Source organism: Phacochoerus africanus, chromosome 6, assembly GCF_016906955.1.
Source record: "Phacochoerus africanus isolate WHEZ1 chromosome 6, ROS_Pafr_v1, whole genome shotgun sequence".
NCBI lineage: Eukaryota > Metazoa > Chordata > Mammalia > Artiodactyla > Suidae > Phacochoerus > Phacochoerus africanus.
Genome location: NC_062549.1, coordinates 106,029,913 through 106,046,099, shown reverse-complemented (window position 1 = coordinate 106,046,099; position 16,187 = coordinate 106,029,913). Strand labels below are relative to the sequence as shown.

At 36.2% G+C, this 16,187-nt stretch overlaps 1 protein-coding gene across 2 annotated transcripts in view; it reads left to right on the top strand.

Annotated features, from left to right (window-relative positions):
* The window catches only part of SYCP1 (synaptonemal complex protein 1), a 148,437-nt gene that overhangs the window by 91,830 nt on the left and 40,420 nt on the right, over positions 1-16,187 (top strand). For both annotated transcript variants that reach the window (XM_047783074.1, XM_047783076.1), the window contains 2 exons: positions 9,504-9,566; positions 9,721-9,783. In XM_047783074.1, coding sequence (XP_047639030.1) covers positions 9,504-9,566; positions 9,721-9,783 — 126 coding nt within the window. The remainder of the gene's footprint in view (positions 1-9,503; positions 9,567-9,720; positions 9,784-16,187) is intronic.

Here is a 16,187-nt window from a genome sequence, read left to right as displayed (position 1 = left end):
GTCTTGAAAGCTCTGAAAAAAATCTTAGAGAGGACTCTGGCCTAGTTTATACCTGAGCCATTCTTTGTAGTTAGGGAATAGAGTAATATGGCCAAGTCATAGCTGCATTCTCACTCTTGGAGACAGATCAGTGGCCATCAAATTAAACTGAAGTAAGCAGGATTACTGTTAATTTACACTAAAAGAATCTTTGCAGGAAAGGGTGGTGGCCAGACCAAAACATAGGTCTTCCATTTAATTGCTACTAGAGCCCATAGAAAGGGCATCTATCTAAATCTGAGTCAGGACAAGCTTCCTGGAAGAAGCACTGTTCATTTCAAAACCTCAGATTAATAGTAATTAGTGGAAGACAGAGGGATGGATACAGTATATCAGGGAGAAAAAGAATATTCCAAGTTACAAAAAGACCCAGACACAAATACATTATATATGAAGTATGAGAGAGCCTGTCAGACTTACGCAACTATACAAAGTTTATCGTGGCTGAGAGGTGGAGTTTAAGTTACTGGTGGCAAAGATGAAAGTAGGGAGAAATGAGAGTAGAGAGATGAGGATGGAGAAAAATGAGGGTGGGGAGAAGTGAGGATAGATCACTTGAGGCCTCATTAATTGTATTTAGGTTTTTGAAGTTATTGAAGAGTTTTGACCTGAGACATGTTATAAGTATATTTACACTTTGGAGAATTTTAGGACTGTTGGAGTAGTTCAAGGGTGAGATGAACTATACTTTTAAGGGCTTGAAATGAACCAGGAACATTCTAGATTCTTTATATATATTATCTTACTTAATTGGAAGTTGTTTTTGTCCTCATTTTATGAATTAGGAAATAAGGCCTCCAAAGGGTAAAAAACTTTGAGAGTCTACATGACTAAGAAGTGGTAGAGCTGGCTCTCTATCATTCTTCATACTGTATCACATTTTTTTCCCTCAAAAAGTTATCTTTCTTTTAGCTTCACATTTATTTGCTAAACTCAGCCAGAAAAAAAATGAATTTAATCTTGTAAAGACTTTGGTTTTTTAATAGAAAAAATTTTGTATCAGAGGCTGCTTCAGAACACTTACATGTTGGTGTGGGGCAAAACATGGATTTAATGTTTAATGTAAAATAAAAATCTTTTACTAAGAACTTTATTTTACCAATGTAGAAAATATTAATGATGTGTTAAGGAAAAAAAACAAAATGCAAAACAGGTTGTTACCATGTTTAAGCTTTCCACGATTGGATTTCATTTTTATTTATTGAAAGACTTACCTGGAAAGAATTCAAGTTGCAAACATTTCTCAGATATTTTGCCTGACATTGAAAGTTATTACACTCCCTCCCCTGACCCCAGTCCACTACCTTAGGTCAGATATTTATTATTTCATCGGTACTTTATCTGAGCCTCTCTTTCCTCGTCTCTAAAATGGGGATAAAAATACTGATTTTTTGTCCATATCATTGGGTTGTTATAAGGTTCAGTTTAACAAATGCTTGTGAAAGAAATTATGAACATTTATTTATAAAATAATTTTTAAAAATTCAGTATAAGCTAAGAAAGCTAATAAAATATTGTAGAATGATACTAGGCTAAGGTAAAATGTGAACATTAATATATAGACTCAAAACAATTTCTTTTTTACAAGTAAACTGGGAGAACTGATAAAAGTTTTTGTAGAAATAGAGGACTAAGCTTTGTAATTCCATTTCTAAAAGAAACTCATAGAATAAAACAGAAATTCTGTTAACATTTTAAATCTGATGTCAATATTTTTTAGGCTCGAAGTATTGAATGTGAAGTTGTTAAAAAAGATAAACAAATGAAGATATTAGAAAACAAGGTATTATCAAATGTGAAAAATGTTTGGGAATAGACTTTGTAACAGTACGCATATGACTAGTTTCTTTGGGGCTAGCCTTTGCATATTCCTGTAAAAAGAAATCTTCCTACTTTGAAGGCTTTCAGTAGTAGATTTTTTACTGCAGGTTTCTTTGAAGAGCGTTGAGTTCAGGAGTTTTTCATAATGGTTCAAAGAGCAAATCTTCATTAAACTGTTCTTTAGCTATCTCTTCCCTTTCCTAAAACTTCATACTCTCAGCAGCTGCATTTGTTGTAACTATCTTTAGAGTGGTAAGATGCTTTTTAAAAATTTTTTAGATCTTTTGTCTTTTTAGGGCCTCACTCACTGCGTATGGAGGTTCCCAGGCTAGGGGTCAAGTCAGAGCTACAGCTGGCGGCCTACACCATAGCCACAGCAACTTGGGATCTGAGCTTCATCTGGAACCTATACCACAGCTCGCGGCAATATCAAATTCTTAACTCAACTGAGTGAGGCCAGGGAATGAACCCGCAACCTCATGGTTCCTAGTCGGGTTCGTTAAACACTGAGCCATGACGGGAACTCTGGTAAGATGCTTTTAAAAATCATTCTTAGGAGTTCCCGTCGTGGCGCAGTGGTTAACGAATCCGACTAGGAACCATGAGGTTGCGGGTTCGGTCCCCGCCCTTGCTCAGTGGGTTAACGATCCGGTGTTGCTGTGAGCTGTGGTGTAGGTTGCAGACGCGGCTCGGATCCCGCGTTGCTGTGGCTGTGGCGTAGGTAGGCAGCTACAGCTCCGCTTTGACCCCTAGCCTGGGAACCTCCATATACCACGGGAGTGGCCCAAAGAAATAGCAAAAAGACAAAAAAAATAAAAAATAAAAATCACTCTTAGACATATCTTCTATTCCTATAATTACTCTTATAATTTCTGCTTTCTTTATGTGAAGTGTTTTTACTGCCTGCTGGTCATACTAATTCACTTTTCCCTTCTCTGCCCCTGACCCCACACTTGTCCTAAACTTGACCTTTTGTATAGTGAGTTAGTAAGTAGTCCTTTGGATAGTGTAGTACACTTTCAGAAGTTGTGACTTCTAATAATTAAAACTATTTTCTTCTACCTAGAATTTTAGTAAATAACCCCCCCCTTTTTATACGCATGAATTATTTTACTTTTTTTTTTCAGCCATGCTAGTGGCATATTGAAGTTCCTGGGCCAGGGATAAAACCCAAGCCACAGCAGCTACAGGAGCCACAGCAGTGACAATGCCAGGCCCTTAACCTGCTATATCCCAAGGGAACTCCATGAATTATTTTACTTAAAAATGAACTGTGATAGTTCAAAATCTTTTCAAGAATTTCTGGGCATGCCACCAAATATATTAATTAATCCCAAGTTTGGAGATTATTAAAATTGAAAAAAAAAGAAAACTTATGTTACTTTAATTTTCACTAGTTTACTTAGAAAAAAAGGAGAGTGAGATGGGACAGTCAAAATAACATTCAAAGTTGATAGAACTGATGTCATTATCCTTTTAAGAAATTATACACATTTTTTGAACTGTAGTAATGCCAGTTATAAAGACAGTTTTTATAATGTGTAGTGATGTGAGTTTTAAAAAAGGCTTTTTATGAAAAGCTTAGTAGGTGAAAAGTAGAGTCATCAACATTAACTCTCAGTGGAATAAACTTTTTTTTTTGTCTTTTGTCCCTTTTTTAGGGCTGCATATGGAGGTCCCCAGGCTAGGGGTCTAATCAGAGCTGTAGCCGCCAGCTCCTGAGCCACTACGGTTCCTAGTCGGATTCGTTTCTGCTATACCACAATGGCACCTCCTGGAATAAATTTTGATGTCTGAAGAATAGAGAATATACATAAAACAAGTGCTTCCTCAGGCAAAGATAGAATCTAGTGATATTTCAAACATTTAAAAAGCTTTTTTGGCATTCATTTGTTAAAGCCAAGAAGTAACCGATTTTCCAGTCTCTATTGAGTTTTGAATTTCAATTACATTTTTCATTACTGAAGTTTTCATTACTTCTTTTTATTTTTTTATTTTTTATTTTTTTTGTCTTTTTGCTATTTTGTGGGCCGCTCTCGCAGCATATGGAGGTTCCCAGGCTAGGGGTAGAATCGGAGCTATAGCTGCCAGCCTATGCCAGAGCCACAGCAACGCAGGATCCGAGCCGCATCTGCAACCTACACCACAGCTCATGGCAACGCCGGATTGTTAACCCACTGAGCAAGGGCAGGGATCGAACCCGCAACCTCATGGTTCCTAGTCGGATTCATTAACCACTGTTCCATGACGGGAACTCCTCCATTACTTCTTTTTAAGATGTGCTTAATTGGAGTTCCTGTCCTGGCTCAGCAGTTAATGAACCCAACTATTATCCATGAGGAAGCGGGTTCAATCCCTGGCCTCATTCAGTGGGTTAAGGATCCAGCATTGCTGTGAGCCGTGGTGTAGGTTGCAGACACGGCTCAGATCTCGTTGTTGTGGCTGTGGTGTAGGCCTGCAGCTATAGCTCCAATTGGACCCCTAGCCTGGGACCCTCCATATGCAGCTGGTGAGGTCCGAAAAAGACAAAAAATAGATCTGCATAATTGTCTTTTATGATTCCCATTTTTTCATAGTTTCAAGTCTTTAACTTAAAAATATTTAACATATTTCGATTTGATATTCTTTGTCTCATAATTTTAATATCTGAAGTCTATTCAAATCTGATTTTGTTCTTTGTTCTTTCTGCTGACTTTTACTCTTTGAGCCTTATTTATGTTTTTGATTTCTTGGAATTTTTTTGTATTATTTTTATTAAAATATAGTTGATTTACATGTGCCAATTTCTGCTGTAGAGCAAAGTGACCCAGTCACATATATATATATATATGCACATTCTTTTCTCTTATCATCCTCCATCACATTCTATCTGAAGACCTCAATGCCCTTCAATTCTAAGTGTCATAGTTTACATCTACCAACTCCAAACTCCCAGTCCATGCCACTCCCTCCCCTCTCCCCCTTGGTTCCCACAGTCTGTTCTCTATGTGAATCTGTTTCTATTCTGTAGATAGGTTCACTTGTGCCATATTTGAGATTCCACATATAAGTGATATCATATGTATTTGTCTTTCTCTTTCACTTAGCGTGAGACTCTCTAGTTCCATCCATGTTTCTGCAAATGGCATTATTTCATTCTTTTTTATGGCTCAGTAGTATCCCCTTGTGTATATGTACCACTGTCTTCTTAATCCATTCGTCTGTCAGTGGACATTTAGATTGTTTCCATGTCTTGGCTGTTGTGGATAGTGCTGTGATGAACATAGGGGTGCATGTATCTTTTTCAATGAAAATTTTGTCCAGATACCTTCCCAGGAGTGGGGTCGCTGCTGGATCGTATGGTAGTTCTATATTTAGTTTTCTGAGGTACCTCCATGCTGTTTTGCATAGTGGTTGTACCAAATTACATTCCCACAGCAGTGCAGGAGGATTCCTTTTTCTCCATATCCTCTCCAGCGTTTGTTATTTGTAGACTTATTAATAATGGCCATTCTGTGAAGTGTAAGGTGGTACCTCTTTGTAGTTTTGATTTGCATTTCTCTAATAATTAGTGATGCCGAGCATTTTTTCACGTGCATGTTGGCCATCTGTATGTCTTCTTTGGAGAAATGTCTGTTTAGGTCTTCTGCCCAGTTTTCAATTGGGTTGTTTGTTTTTTGTTGTTGTTGAGTGTATGAGTCGTTTGTATATTTTGGAGATTAAGCCCTTGTCAGTTGCATCATTTGCAACTGTTTTCTGTCATTCTGTTGGTTGTCTTTTCTTTTCTTTCTTTTTTTTTATGGTTTCCTTTGCTGTGTAAAATCTTCTAAGTTTGATTGGATTCCATTTATTTATTTTTGTTTTTATTTGTATTGCTTTGGGGGACTGACCTAAGACAACGTTTGTACAGTTTGTATCAGAGAATGTTTTGCCTTTTTCCTCTTCTAGGACTTTTATGGTATCTTGTCTTATGTTGAAGTTTTTTTAAGTCATTTTGAGTTTATTTTAGTGCATGGTGTGAGGGTTTGTTCTAGTTTCATTGATTTACATGCAGCTGTCCAGTTCTGCCAGCAGCACTTGCTGAAGAGACCATCTTTTCCCCATTTTATATTCTTGCCTTCGTTGTTGAAGATTAATTGGCCATAGGTGTCTGTGTTTATTTCTGGGCTCTATTCTGTTCCATTGGCCTGTATGTTTGTTTTTGTACCAGTACCACACTGTCTTGCTTACTGTAGCTTTGTAGTAGTATCTGAAGTCAGGGAGAGTTAGACTTCCTGCTTGCCTTTTTTTTTTTTTTTTTTTTTGGTCTTTTTAGGGCCACACCCACAGCATATGGAGGTTCCCAGGCTAGGGGTCAAATTGGATCTGTAGCCACTGGCCTATCCCACAGCTACAGCAATGTGGGATCTGAGCCACATCTGCAACCTACACCACAGCTCACAGCAACGCCAGATCATTAACCCACTGAGCTAGGTCAGGCATCTAAGCTGTGTCCTCACAGATACTAGTCAGATTGGTTTTTGCTAAGCCACAATGGCAACTTCCCTGCTTGGCTTTTTTTCCTCAGGATTGCTTTGGCAATTATGGGTCTTTTATAGTTCCATATAAATTTGTGGATTATATGTTCTAGTTCTGTGAATAATGTCATGGGTAATTTGATAGGGATTGCCTTAAGACTGTAGGTTGCTTTGTGTAGAATGGCCATCTTAACAATATTGATTCTTCAAATCCAGAAGCACAGGATATCTTTCCATTTCTTTGAATCTTCTTTAATTTCCTCAATTAATGTTTTATAGTTCTCAGTGTATAAGTCTTCACCTTCTTGGTCAGGCTTAGTTCTAGGTATTTAATTTCCTTTGATACCATTAAAAGGTTTTTTTTAATATTCCTTATCTAATATTTCATTTTTAGGTTACAGAAATGCAACTGATTCCTGAATGTTAATCTTGTGTCCTGCTACTTTGCTGAATTCATTTGTCAGTTTTAGTAGTTTTTGTGTGGAGATCTTAGTGTGTTCTATATATATTATAATGTCATCTGCTATAGTGACATTTTTGGCTCTTCTAATCTGGATACCTTTTATTTCTTTTTTGTCTGATTGCTGTGGCTGGTACTTCCAATATTACATTGAATAAACGTGATGAGAGTAGGTAGGCATCCTTGTCTTGTTCTAGATTTTAGTGGGAAGGCTTTTAGCTTTTCTCTGTCGAATATTATATTGGCCATTGAGATATGCTCCCTCAATACCCACTTTGGCAAGAGTTTTTATCATTAATGAATGTTGGGTTTTGTCAAGTGCTTTTCTGCATTTGCTGAGATGACCATGTGGTCTTTGACTTTCCTTTTGTTAAGTGGTGTATGACATAGATTGATACGTGTATGTTGAACCATCCTTGTCATTTTGGGATGAATCCTGCTTGGTCATGGTATATGATTTTTTTATGGGTTGTTGGATTTGGTTGTCTAAGATTTTGTTGAGAATTTTTGCATTTATATTCATCAGAGATACTAGTTTATAATTTTCCTTTTTGATAGTATCTTTGTCTGGTTTTGGTGGTCCTTGGAATTTTATATATGGTAATAACTTTGAGGCTTGGGTTGAAGTTAATATCCTCTCCAAAAGATTTTCTTGGGGGTGCTACCAACCAGGAACCCATTTTAAATTAAACTCCCCATTTGAAGTTTTTGAGATCATAGATATAGCAGGAATTCAGCTATAAATCCCCCTTATAGGACCACCTTATGGCTACAGATTTTCAGTGACAATTTGTATACCTTTCATTCAGTGCCAGGGTCAAGACAGACAGCTTTCCTTACTGTACCCCTCTGTGTGCCACATTTATTTCTTGTTTATGTTTTCACTAAGTAGGTGGTCCTTTGAGTTTGTGGCTTCATGCAGGATTGTTTTACTGGATTCTCTACCTTGAGTGACCTCTAAGTTTTATCTCCTATCTTCCTTAATCATGGTAGGTTCAGAAAATATCCTTAGGCTGTATGCTGGCTTTGGTGCTAACCCCAAACCTACTGTTATTACACTTTAAGTTATAATTCCAAGTAAGCAGATCCCTTAGTTTCTAGACATTTACTTTTAAATTATTTTTATCAGAAAGATTGTTCAGAGTATATAGGTAGCTTTTCTGTGAAAAATGGAAATCCTTGATTTTTTAAATAAATAAAAATTGTATACACAGATAGTTTCACCTGGTAATATGTATATACCAGCCAAATTGGCGTGAAAATCTGTGAAATGTTTCTTACTTTTATATAGCATTTCTTCTTTAGTTTTCATTTGAGTTTCCTGAAATAGACCATTAAGTTTTGGTGGGGCACGTTAAAATATAGATAGAAGTTCCGTTCATGGCTCAGTGGTTAATGAACTGGACTAGGATCCATGAGGACGCTGGTTTGATCCCTGGCCTTGTTCAGTGGGTTAAGGACCTGGTGATGCCTGGTGTAGGTTGCAGACGTGACTCAGATCCTGAGTTGCTGTGGCTGTGGCATAGGCTGGCATCTGTAGCTCTGATTCGACCCCTGGCAGGGGAACTTCCACATGCCATGGGTACAGCCTTAAAAAGCAAAAATAAATAAAATAAAATAAAATAAAAATCACTTGTAAACAGCAGTGTCAAATCTTACTCAGTTTCAGAAAAGTAGCTGATTGTTATTGCACGTGAGTTGGAAGAAAAATATTTAGCTCAGTGTTTTGTGATAATGAGGGAGATTAAAACTTTTTTTCCATTAGAGTTTCTTTCTGCTTTGATGGAAATTAGAACAACTTATATATCTGTAATGTTTTAAGACCCTTTGGAATTCTGTGCTGCTTTTATAATACTCCAAACGTTTCTGGAGCTGGTACCTCTTAATCCAGTTCTATATGTGTAGCCAGGTAAATAGTCCCTCAAAGTGAGATACAAAAAAATCATTAAGCTGGTATTTATTTAAGATGAATTAGAATGTAGTTGGGAGGAGATAGAATATCATATTATCATCCTTCCCCCAATATAAAAGGTAAAAGTGATCTCAGAAATTATAAATGAGAAATAATGAATAAGGAAGAAGATCAATTATAGTTTTAGGGGTTTTTTTTTGTTGTTGTTGTTGTTTGTCTTTTTAGGGCCACATCCATGGCATATGGAATTTCCCAGGGTAGGGGTCAGATTGGAGCTGCAGCTGCCGGAATACGGTACAGCAATGCTAGATCTGAACCATGTCTGTGACCTAGACTGTGCTCACGGCAATGCCAGATTCTTAACCCACTGAGTGGGGCCAGGGATTGAACCTGCTCCTCATGGATACTAGTTGGATTTGTTACCGCTGAGCCACAAAGGGAACTCGTGGCAAATTATAGTTAATCTTATCTTTGGCTGGCTTTTCAAAATTCAGTTAATTATTTATATAATTCAGCCATTGTATGGTATTAATAGGTATATTTTCCTTAAAGTAGTTGAATTCATGTGTTTTTAAAGTAGATTATATCATTTTGAGAATATCAAATTTGTCTGAGATAGTCTATTAAACTCTGTACTTACACAGTTTTTGAAACTAGCATATTATTTAATGATGAGATTTTTGAAATGATCTCTATGTTAATGTCTTTATTTGAAATTATTTATTTTGACTGGAATATTAAATAAAATAATTTTTAATTTCTCATGGTTTTTTAGTGTAACAGTTTAAGAAAACAAATTGAAAATAAAAGCAAGTTTATTGAAGAACTCCAGCAAGAGGTATGTACTAATTCTCAAAATTAAACTATTTTTTAAAAGCCTTTTTTTTATAGTTTTAGAGAATAATGCTTTCCTTTTGTAATTTTAGTCTAAGTCAGTGGCAGTACAAATTTGAATCACTTTGGCATTAAACGTAATTTTTTATTTTTAACAGAATAAGGCCTTTAAAAAAAAGAATACAGCAGACAGCAAGCAACTGAATGTTTATGAGATAAAGGTATTTAGAATGCTTATTTTATTTTAAAAATTCTAGTACATAAATGAGAATTCAGGGATTTTAAGCCCTTTATTGTCACAGTGATTTTCAAACATTATCTTTTGAGATTGTGTGGATCAATCCTTTCAGTTGTAATAGGGTGCACTTCTGTGGTTTAATGTTAAAAATCATTTAATCAGCTTAAAATATATGTATGTGTATATACATCTACCCATAAGTTCAGATTTGAGGTTGAATAGGTTTGGTGTGGAGCCTTGGAATTATTAGTCTGGATAAAAAAAAAATTCAAGGTCACACTATATATTGTCTACAAGAGACACTTTATTTAATATAAAGACACAGGAAGTTGAAAGCGAAAAGATGTAAAAAGAAGATATCATATATACTATACAAACAGTAGGAATGGAAAAGCTGGAACCATGATTTTAGTAACACCTAAAATAGATTGAAATATAAGAAGTATTATAAGAGTTCCAGAGAAGCCTCTGGTAATGATAAAGGTATCAATTCATGAGGAAGTGATAACAGTCATGAATGTTTTCGTACTTAATAGCAGAGCTTCAAAATAATATGAAGCAAAAACTTAAAAAATTAAAATGAGAAATAGACAATTTCATAATTATAGTTGAGGGTTGTAATACTCCTCCTTCATCCATTGATGCAACTTGAAAAAAATTGGTAAGAATATAGAAAATGTGAACAACACTCTTAAACTACCTTTTTATTTTTTAAATTTTTTAAATTAAATTAAATTAAATTAAATTTTATTTTATTTTATTTTATTTTATTTTATTTTATTTTATTATTTTAGTCTTTTTGTCTTTCTGGAGCTGTACCTGCGGCATATGGAGGTTCCCAGGCTAGGGGTCTAATCAGAGCTGTAGCTGCTGGCGTACACCACACCCACAGCAACGCCAGATCCTAGCCACGTCTGCGACCTATACCATAGCTCACAGCAATGCTGGATCCTTAACCCGCTGAGCAAGGCCAGGGATCAAACCTGCAACCTCATTGTTCCTGGTTGGATTCGTTTCTGCTATGCCATGACGGGAACTCCCTATTTATTTATTTTTTATTATAGTTGATTTACAATGTTCTGTCAATTTCTGTTGTACAGCAAAATGACCCAGTTATACAAATACACATATTCTTTTTCTCACATTATCCTCCATCATTTTCTGTCACAGGTGATTAGATATAGTTCTGTGTGCTATACAGCAGATCTCATTGTTTATCCACTCCAAGTGCTATAGTTTGCATCTAGTAACCCCAAACTCCAAGTCAATTCCACTCCCTCCTCCTCCCCCTTGACAACCAAAAATCTGTTCTCCATATCCATGAATATTTTCTTTTCTGTAGATAGGTTCACTTGTGCCATATTTGAGATTCCACATATAAGTGATATCATATGTATTTGTCTTTCTCTTTCACTTAGCGTGAGACTCTCTAGTTCCATCCATGTTTCTGCAAATGGCATTATTTCATTCTTTTTTATGGCTCAGTAGTATCCCCTTGTGTATATGTACCACTGTCTTCTTAATCCATTCGTCTGTCAGTGGACATTTAGATTGTTTCCATGTCTTGGCTGTTGTGGATAGTGCTGTGATGAACATAGGGGTGCATGTATCTTTTTCAATGAAAATTTTGTCCAGATACCTTCCCAGGAGTGGGGTCGCTGCTGGATCGTATGGTAGTTCTATATTTAGTTTTCTGAGGTACCTCCATGCTGTTTTGCATAGTGGTTGTACCAAATTACATTCCCACAGCAGTGCAGGAGGATTCCTTTTTCTCCATATCCTCTCCAGCGTTTGTTATTTGTAGACTTATTAATAATGGCCATTCTGTGAAGTGTAAGGTGGTACCTCTTTGTAGTTTTGATTTGCATTTCTCTAATAATTAGTGATGCCGAGCATTTTTTCACGTGCATGTTGGCCATCTGTATGTCTTCTTTGGAGAAATGTCTGTTTAGGTCTTCTGCCCAGTTTTCAATTGGGTTGTTTGTTTTTTGTTGTTGTTGAGTGTATGAGTCGTTTGTATATTTTGGAGATTAAGCCCTTGTCAGTTGCATCATTTGCAACTGTTTTCTGTCATTCTGTTGGTTGTCTTTTCTTTTCTTTCTTTTTTTTTATGGTTTCCTTTGCTGTGTAAAATCTTCTAAGTTTGATTGGATTCCATTTATTTATTTTTGTTTTTATTTGTATTGCTTTGGGGGACTGACCTAAGACAACGTTTGTACAGTTTGTATCAGAGAATGTTTTGCCTTTTTCTTCTTCTAGGACTTTTATGGTATCTTGTCTTATGTTGAAGTTTTTTTAAGTCATTTTGAGTTTATTTTAGTGCATGGTGTGAAGGTTTGTTCTAGTTTCATTGATTTACATGCAGCTGTCCAGTTCTGCCAGCAGCACTTGCTGAAGAGACCATCTTTTCCCCATTTTATATTCTTGCCTCCTTTGTGGAAGATGGATTGACCATGGGTGTCTGGGTGACTTAATTGTTTATTATCAAGATGGGCCATATTCCAGGCCATAAAAAAATTCTTCATACATTAAAAAATATTAAAGTCTTATTGAGTATATTCTTACACCACAACAGAATTAAAATTAGAAATAAGTAACCATATGTTATCTGGAAAAACCTAAATACTTGGATATAAAACTAAGTAAACATTATACTGGTAAGTAATTCATGGACCAAAGAAGAAATCACAAGGAAAATTATATGTTATTTGAAATTGAATGATCATAGAAATATATAAAAATTTGTGGGATGCGACTAAAACAAGTTCTTATAGGAAAATTTATAAATAATATTTATTTTGTAAAAGAAGAAATGACCTAGTTTTCGTCTAGACACTGAAAAAAGATGAGCAAATGAAACCCAGAGAAAGTGGACCAAAGGAAGTAATAAAGATGAGAAGAGAGATCAAAGAAATGAGCTACATAGAGAACAATTAATAAAGTCAAAAGTTGAGTCTATAAAAATATTAATAAAATTGATAAGCCTCCAGCAGGATGGATTACAAAAAGAATAAAATTCACTGAAGGTAGAAATGAAATAGACCAATACCATATAGATACTGTAAATATTAAAAGGTAACAAGGGAATGACTTGGACAATGTTACACCAATAAATTTGAAAGTTAAATGAAATGGGTAAATTTCTTAGAAAACCTTTCTAAAACTGACACAAGATGAAATAGAAAATCTGAAGAACCATAAGTCTGGGAAATTGAATTTGTCATCAGAAATCTCCTAGGGAAAAATCCAGATCTGAAAGTGCTCGCTGGTGAATTCTAACAGAAGAAATAATACCAGTCTTCCACAAATTTTTTCAAAAAATAGAATTGAGGGAAAAATTTCCAACTAGTTTTTAAATACTAAATCCTGATTAAAAATAGTATACAAAAAATTAGAGTAATATCTCTCATAAATGTAGATATAAAACCCTTAACAAAATATTTTTATATATAATCTAGCAATATATTAAAACCTTATTACATTGAATAAGTGTGGGTTTTAGAAATGTAAGTTTGGTTTAAAATTTGAAACAGTGTAATATGCTATATTAGGTAATAAGGAAAAATCGTATAATCAGCTCAGTGGTTGCACAAACAGTATTTGACAAAATTCAACACTTATTCCTTTTTTTTTTCTTTTTGCCTTTTCTAGGGCCACTTCCCGTGGCATATGGAGGTTTCCAGGCTAGGGGTCTAATCAGAGCTGTAGCCGCTGGCCTACGCCACAGCCACAGCAATGCAGGATCCAAGCCACGTCTGTGACCTACACCACAGCAATGCCAGATCCTTAACCCACTGAACGAGGTCAGGGATTGAACCCGCAACCTCATGGTTCCTAGTCAGATTCATTAACCACTGAGCCACAACGGGAACTCCTCAACACTTACTCTTGATAAAAATTTTCAACAAATGGAGTAAAAGGAGACTTTGTCAGTCTAATACAGAATATCTACAAAATATTTAAAACTAGCATCATCTTTAATGATGGAAGACTGAATTCTTTCTCTTTAATTTAAAGAAGAGTGTCTGCTCTTACTACCCCTATTCAACATTGTATTAGGCATTCTAGCAAGTACATTGAAGCAAGAAAAAGAAATAAAGTTATACAGGTTGTGAAAGAATATGTGAAACTGTTTCTTCTTAAGTAATGTGATTGTCTATATGTTGATAAATTCTAAGGTTTCTATGAAGTCACTAGTATACTGCTAAGTGAAATAGCAGTATTCCTAAAATATGATAAATTACACTTCATCAAAATCTGAAAGATCTGCTTATCAAAAGGTGTTATTAAGAAAATAAATAGGGGAGTTCCCGTCGTGGCGCAGTGGTTAACGAACCCGACTAGGAACCATGAGGTTGCGGGTTCGGTCCCTGCCCTTGCTCAGTGGGTTAACGATCTGGCGTTGCCGTGAGCTGTGGTGTAGGTTGCAGACGCGGCTCGGATCCCGCGTTGCTGTGGCTCTGGCGTAGGCCGGTGGCTGCAGCTCCGATTTGACCCCTAGCCTGGGAATCTCCATATGCCGAGGGAGCGGCCCAAGAAATAGCGGGCCCAAGAAATAGCAACAACAACAACAACAACAAAAAGACAAAAGACAAAAGACAAAGAAAATAAATAGGTAAGGTACAAAGAAGGTGAAAATACTGATAAAAATATTTGACAAATGACACATACCCAGCATATATAAAGAATGCTTAAGGGGGTTCCCATTCTGGCTCAGTGGGTTAAGGACCCAATGTTATCTTTGTGAGGATGCGGGTTTGGTCCCTAGCCTTGCTCAGTGGGTTAAGGATCCAGCTGCAGCATAGGTTTCAGATGCAACTCAGATCTGATATTGCTGTGGCTGTGGCGCAGCTCTGATTTGACCCCCTAGCCTTGGAATTTCCATATGTATGTCTGTAAAAAGAAAAAAAAAATGCTTAAAACTCAAAAATATAAGATAAATATTTCAATCCAAAATGGGCACAAGACAACAAACAACCTGATTTAAAAATAATTGGAAGTTCCCGTTGTGGCTCAGCACATTAAGAACCCGTCTAGTATCCATGAGGATGCAGGTTCAATCCTTGGCCTCGCTCAGTGGGTTAGGGATCCAGCATTGCTTTGAACAGTGGTATAGGTTGTAGACACTGCTCGGATCCTGCATTGCTGTGGTTGTGGTGTAGGACAGCAGCTGCAGCTCCAATTCCTCCCCTAGCCTGGGAACTTCCATATGCCATGGGTGTGGCCCTAGAAAGCGGAAAACAAATAAACAAAAAATAGTCAAAGGACTGGAATATATATTTCTCTAAGGAAGATATTCAAATGGCCAATAAGTACATGTAAAGATGTTCAGCATCACTAATCATTAGGGAAATCACAATCACGAAGGGATGTCACCTCACATCAATTATGATGGGTACTATTAAAAGAAAAGAACATAACAGGAGTTCCCATTATGGTTCAGTGGGTTAAGGACCTTCCATAGTCTTCCTGAGGATGTTGGTTCAATTCCTGGCCTCATTTAATGTGTTAAGAATTTGGCATTGCTGCTAGCTGTGGTATGGGTTACAGATATGGTTTGCATCCAGTGTTTCCCTGGCTATGCCCTAGGCCCCAGCTGCAGCTCTGATAATGACCCCTATCCTGGGAACTTCCATATGCCGCAGGTGCAGCCATAAAAATTTAAAAAAAAATTTTTTTTAAATAATGAATGTTGGCGAAGTTGTAGAGAAATTTGAATTCTTGTACACTCTTGGTGGAATATCAAATGGTGCCATTGCTATGGAAGCCATCTGGTGGTCACTCAAAAATTAAAAGTAGAATTAACATATGAATCAGTAATTCCACCTCATATATACATATAGAATTGAAAGCAGGGTCTGAAAGAGTTATGTATACACCTGTGTTCATAGCAGCAAAGGTGTTTACAACAGGCAAAGGTAAAAGCAGATCAACATTCATTGATCGTTGAGTGGAGAGACAGTGGTATGTGCATACAATGAGATGTTATTTAGCCTTAAGAAAGGACATTCTGATATATGCTATAACATACATAAACATTGTATATCCAAAGAAATATTCTAAGTGAAATTAGCCAGTCAGAAAAATATAAATATGATTTGTAGGAGTTCTGGGGATTGGTTGTACGATCATGGAAATGAACTGTATGGTTTAAGAGGGTTATGATGGCAAATTTTATGTTATGGGTGTTTTACCATAATAAAAATTAGAAAGTGTGCCAAAGAATTGAATAGATATTTCACAAAAGAAATATAGTTGTAAGAAATAAAGATAAAATCACAGTGGGATATCGCTATTCCCCTAAGCAGGACTAACCACATAATTTGCAGGGTTCAGTGCAAGATGGAAAGATGGGACACCTAGTTAAGTTATTAGTAAAAATTTCAA